This window comes from Crocuta crocuta, unplaced genomic scaffold (assembly GCF_008692635.1).
Source record: "Crocuta crocuta isolate KB4526 unplaced genomic scaffold, BGI_CrCroc_1.0 scaffold164, whole genome shotgun sequence".
NCBI lineage: Eukaryota > Metazoa > Chordata > Mammalia > Carnivora > Hyaenidae > Crocuta > Crocuta crocuta.
The window spans coordinates 2,412,287-2,418,286 of NW_027530016.1; the positions used below are offsets into that span (position 1 = coordinate 2,412,287).

The 6,000-nt window shown below is 37.7% G+C and overlaps 1 protein-coding gene across 2 annotated transcripts in view; it reads left to right on the forward strand.

Annotated features, from left to right (window-relative positions):
- SOS1 (SOS Ras/Rac guanine nucleotide exchange factor 1) overlaps nt 1–5,994 on the forward strand; it is a 72,365-nt gene extending 66,371 nt beyond the window's left edge. Inside the window, exons 20-22 of one of the 2 annotated variants that reach the window (XM_077764240.1) lie at nt 2,327–2,371; nt 4,002–4,120; nt 5,010–5,994. In XM_077764240.1, coding sequence (XP_077620366.1) covers nt 2,327–2,371; nt 4,002–4,120; nt 5,010–5,501 — 656 coding nt within the window. In that variant the 3' untranslated portion in view covers nt 5,502–5,994. The remainder of the gene's footprint in view (nt 1–2,326; nt 2,372–4,001; nt 4,121–5,009) is intronic. The other variant, XM_077764241.1, reaches the window with a different exon arrangement.
- The last annotated feature ends 6 nt before the right edge of the window (nt 5,995–6,000 follow it).

Below are 6,000 nucleotides of genomic sequence, written 5' to 3' on the forward strand. Positions count from 1 at the left end.
GGTAAGGAAACTGGCCACCGTGTTAGTGCAGCTACACACACCCTCACATTCAGAGCCATGCCCCACACCCTGACCTGGCCAGCTCCACCTCTGATGTGATGACGACAGTAGCCGTGACAAGGGGAGAGACCACCCAGCTCACTGCTTTGTCTCTGCTGCTCTGACAAGGCGGACAGGATGAAATGCTCTAGGGACCTTCCCATGCGAAGACGGCCTGGTCAGAAAAGGGGGTGAGAGGCCCCACCTGGCCCGTGTGCTGCAGATGAGCTTAGCTGTGTCCCTCCGCGGGGAGGGGCTGTAGTCCAAGCTTGAAGCTGGAATGCAAGGCTTTTCTTCATAGAAGGTTCTTGTAGGTGTTTAGTTTCTGATCTCAAATACATTTGCATTTAACAGGCTTTTTGGGGGGTTTTGATACAGTTTTTTTCTATAGGAAAATATTATTTCTATTTCAAGAAAGACTCATTTATAAATTGGAAAGTGTCTTGAACAGCGGTTTCAGTCCTGACTGTACAGTATGATCCCCTGGGGAGCTTAAAAAAAATACCTATATGCCCAGCCCCTGTTTGAATTAGACTGGTATTGGCACTAGGAATCAGCATTTTTAAGAGCTTTCCAGGGGATTCTTTTTTTTTCTTTAAGTGAGTTGTCACTCCTAAGTCATTATAAGTAAATTTGTTCAGTATCTAACAAGGATTTCTAGAATATATTTCTTGATTAGAGCATGTATAATTCAAAGAGAGTTTTCTTTAGCATTTTCCAGTCCATGAGACCAAGAAATCCATTTAAAATGACAAATCAGAAAAGTGCCCTTGATTTACCAAACATACAAATCTAAGCCTGTGCCACACACATATATAAATATGATCAGAGCCAAGTCTATGTATGTAGAAGTGTACATGTATAGATATAATAATTCTTTCTAAAAGCCTGCTGTTTATAGCTGTCATAAGCTTTGTGTTTTAATTTTATTCCCATATTGTACTAAGTGTACTACCATGTTCTTGAGACTTGTTTCCAGGAGGCATATTTATTTCCTTTCCAAGAAAAGTGAAAAAAACATAAGTAGGTAAATTCACCCTTAACCCCTGTTATGTCATAGGTGCCTGATAAGCAGTGGAGTGAATCATTGACAGAGCAACAGCTTCATTTAATATCTAAGTATAAAAGTTAATTTTAGTCTTCTGAGAGGTAATTTATTAGAATTAGCTGGATTGCAGCCTTTGGTAACCATTGCCTCCAAATAAATATCAGTACACAGGGAAAGGAGATTAATGGGATAGATTGTTGGAAATAGGGGTTATGTGGGAAATAAACCCAGCATATCTATTGAAGTAGCAACCACATTAATAATCTTGCCAGCTGAACTTGGAACATAAATTATTCTTGTTCTGATCAAAGAAGCTAAAAGAAACAATGGTCCAAATTGTTTGAGTGCTTGTCTATTGTGGAAAGAGAGAGAGAGGGAGAGACAAACCTGAGTTGTAAAAAATCAGCTGAGTCTAGTGTTACAGGAGTTAGTTTAGTCTCGTGGATATGATCTCTTCTGTATGTTGGTAGTATGAGGCAGTGTAACATAGACAACTATGTTGATTGAGAACCACTGCAGATAACTTAGCCTTTTGTCTGTTTTTCTACTTTATTGCTCTTGGGTCTTTGACTTTTATGGTTTTCATTTTTAATAATCTATTAAAATTAAACATTCTAAATTTGTCAGTGAGTTTCCTGTATAAAATGTGTCTAAGTGCCAAATATTTATTGATTTTTTTTAAAAGTGTTCAAGAATATAGAAGGAAAAAAGCTATAATCAGTTTCAAGCTTGTTTTAGTTATTTTGTGATGGGAATATATGTTCTAAGAATAATTTCATAAGTATATAATAAAATTAGTAAGAAATTCCTTTTTACTTTTCAAGTTGTTAACATAAATTCATTGTTTACTACTTATTTCACACATCTGAGTTTTCAAAATAATCTTTAGTAAATGACATATTTCTATATGTCCAGCTGAATTATTTGCTTGAATTGAGTTTATACATTTTTTAAGTCTTCCACTAATAGAGAATACTTTAGTTTTCTCATGAATGCTTTTCATTTAATGATTATGACATTAGGTAGTACATCTAAAAGGAATCTTCGAAATTCCCAATATGCTATGAACTCAATTATTTTTTCAAAACTAAGATGTAATGAGCTTTTACTAAAAAGACTGTTATACCATTCTTTACTTGAATGACAAAAATAACATTTTTATCCTAGATGAATTTTTGCAGATGAGTTGAATTTATCAGTGAAAGAAAAAAATCTACTTTTTCTTGTTTCCTTTCACAGGCAGCGATACCGTCTTTATCCAAGTTTCACTGCCCCATGGCCCAAGTTAGTATATTTAGTTTAAGACTCCTAATTCTTGCTTTGGCTTTAAAAATTAAACCAAGTGTCCCCTTCCCTGCTAAAACTCTTCTTGGGCCTGGCAGCACGGGTACCCTGCTTGCAACATCTTAGAAGTGAGGCCTTCACTTGTGCTATCTTTTGATCATAAATGATTTGCTTAAACGTATATACTCTTCATGCTTTTTGTAAAACCTTTTTTCTCTTCTACAAAAAAACATTATTATATGGGTGACTTCCACATTTAACCATTTCTCTTTCCCAACTAGAGTTCTTAATAGTATTTTAATGCTCAACTTAAAAAAAAAAAAAAAAAAGCAAGAGCATGCATGCGCATATGGGAATGCTGGCGGCTACGTGCAGTGTCTGAGTCACAAAATACACTTAGCCTGGCGACCATGGCACGGACTGTAGGCAAATGACTGTTATTTGACTTTAGAAGAACTGTCTTATGGTTGTAACTACTTAAATTTTACAGCCTAAATATTCGTCACTGTTAAGCGAAATAAAGCTCCATTATAGATATTTGCTTTTATTTTTAAAGTCAACTAACAATTCACCAAATGATTCCATAGGTTTTAAGCTAATAGATTAATGGTTTTGGCTGTCCTTCGTACAAATGGTTTCAAAATGTATACAATGGAAAACATTTGTTATAAGCTAATTAACTTATGACATAGTCTTCTAAGAAAAAAGGTAGGTGATCAAAATGTTGCTCATCTGAATAATACCAGTACACAAAGTACTCTTTAGGTTCTATATTAGAACAGTTGACAAAAGCTTAAAGGAAAATGAGAACCTGCCAAGTATAATTCTGAATGATCATTTATGTACTTTTTCATATCTTTTTTATACTGTGCATAAACTTAACAACTTACATGAATGTTGTCTTTCATAATGTAATTATTTTATGCCTAGATTATGCCCTTGTCCTCATAAATGTCTATAGGATGAGTTCTGATTAGAAGCTTTACTCACCAATCAGATTCACTAGATTTAGTGTAATTTCCGTTTTTATCAGGGCTGCCTCAGTCATCTTAAATGGCTCCATCACAGTTAAAAATTTTGGATTAGAATATGAACCTGATTTTCTGCCAAGGAGAGCCAGCCTAAATGTAAGCAAAGTGAGGAGCGATCCCTCCCCCAATCTCGAGATTCTCTCCCTGGCATCCTTTGAGAGAATTGCTGGGGAGAGCAGTTAAGATCAGAAACTAATCCCAAGGACCAAGGGTAGGGAGATTCTATACTAATAAAGTCAGGGAAAGAAAATGAGCCCATCACAAAAGCTTAACAGAATTATCATTACAAAGGTTTCTCCCAGAAATCTAATCCCAAATAAAAAATTCCAATAATTAACAGTGGGAATGTTATTTTGTTCAAAAAGCAAAATAACAGAATATCTTAGGCAGCTTTTTTTCCTGAAAATTCTGCTAAGAAATTTCTGCATGCCTTTATAGTACTTTGCTTTAGTAAAGGAAATACTACTGCGTATTGGTTTATTGAACTACTTTTGATAATTCTGTACATTTCTTTTAATAATATAAGCAGTTTCCAGCTAAGTCTTTTCAGGATGAAATAAAATTCCTGTGAACTTCTTAAAAATTTTCACATCCTACAGGATCTGCTTCAGTCTCCTCTATAAGTTTAACCAAGGGCACTGATGAAGTGCCTGTCCCCCCCCCGGTTCCTCCCCGAAGACGGCCAGAGTCGGCCCCCGCGGAGTCTTCGCCGTCTAAGGTAAGTAGAGAGCCCTGGCCTCTGGAACCCGGAGTCATTACAGTTACGTTAGAATCCTGTGCCTGTGTCTCGTTTAGTTCCCACCAGCTTAGGTCAACACTTCAGGGTATCTGGGCTTAACTGAGCTTAAGATGGGGACTAAATACGGATTTACCCTGAGGTAATGTTTATTTCCTATCTTCTGAAAGTAGTTTTTTGGTATGTTTTCAAAACCCTTGCAAATCTAAATTATGGGTATTGTCCAGGAAAAAACAAGTTTAATCTATAAAGAGTCATGTAGTCTCAAGCAGACTACATACACAGCGAAAGAGAAAGAAGCCAAGAGGTGTGAAGCTTTGTATGGAAGCACATTTTAAGTCAAACTTAAACCTTACCTGTCTGAGCCCTTAATAATAAATCTGACATGCTTTTAAATGGGATTTTCATAACAATTCTGGGTTGGAAGAGACCTTAAAGGCTTATAATAGCTATTTTTTCCCACTTGTTTAAATTTCTTTCCTTGCCGTCTGTTGACTTGATTCGGTGGTTCTCAGCATATCCAGAGAGCAGGGCCCCTGGACAAGTGAGGACGTTCTGCAGAGTTCCATGAAATGTTAGCATAGTAGGTTTAAAATGAGATTAACTTATATTAAATCATAAATTATCTTAGATTGATAGGTACACAGCAGCAAACAACAAATTTTGAGAAAAATAAAAACTTAGGGAAAAAATAGTTTTTTAATGAATTGGCCTAACCCCTTCCCTTTGAAGCATTTGGCAGAACCCCCCTGATCCATGCCTGGCGTCTTCCAACAATGTGTTTGAAAATCTCAGCTTCATTCTTCATAGATTCATGGGACTACATAAATTATTAATAAATTTGTATTTTATTCTTTCTCATTTGTGTCAGATTATGTCTAAGCATTTGGACAGCCCCCCAGCAATTCCTCCTAGACAGCCTACATCAAAAGCCTATTCACCACGGTATTCAATATCAGACCGGACCTCTCTGTCAGACCCTCCCGAGAGCCCTCCCTTGTTACCACCACGAGAACCTGTGAGGACACCTGACGTTTTCTCCAGCTCACCACTACATCTCCAGCCTCCTCCTCTGGGCAAAAAAAGTGATCATGGCAATGCCTTCTTCCCAAACAGCCCTTCCCCATTTACACCGCCTCCTCCTCAAACACCTTCTCCTCATGGCACGAGAAGGCATCTGCCGTCACCACCATTGACACAAGAAGTGGACCTTCCTTCCATCACTGGGCCGCCGGTTCCTCCACGACAAAGCACTTCTCAGCACATCCCTAAACTCCCTCCAAAAACGTATAAAAGGGAGCACACACACCCCTCCATGCACAGAGACGGACCGCCACTGTTGGAGAATGCCCATTCTTCCTGAGGGTCTGTGTTCCAGGCTGGATGTTTTCCTGGCCCCCAAGTCCATTGCTGGCAATGGATGCACTGAATGTGCCAGCACTGAGGAGTTAACAGTGACAGCTCCAAACACTAACGACTCTACTTCAAGATGCAGTATAAGACCATGAATTTTAACCTAGACATGATTATAAAATGAAAATGGTATTCATTTAGATACGGAAAGACTGCTGTAGAGGAACTGGACAACTGATGGCACCTAAAAATCAAGTAAAGGGACTTTTTCCAGCCAATAGGCAGGAGTCCTCTTTTTGTGAAGTGATCTTTATCGTTAAAGGGATGGAAAACACAGTCTAGTGTCCAGCAGGCTCACGTGATGAGAGTCTTTGTAATTCAAAATATGCACTTTTTAAAAAGAAATCTTAAACAGGGATCTTCATATCTCCTTTGTTTTCCTTTGCTTTTACTCATCCTACTTTAGAATATTTTCTTAAAAAAATCATTCAAAGGACTGTGGGGAGTGG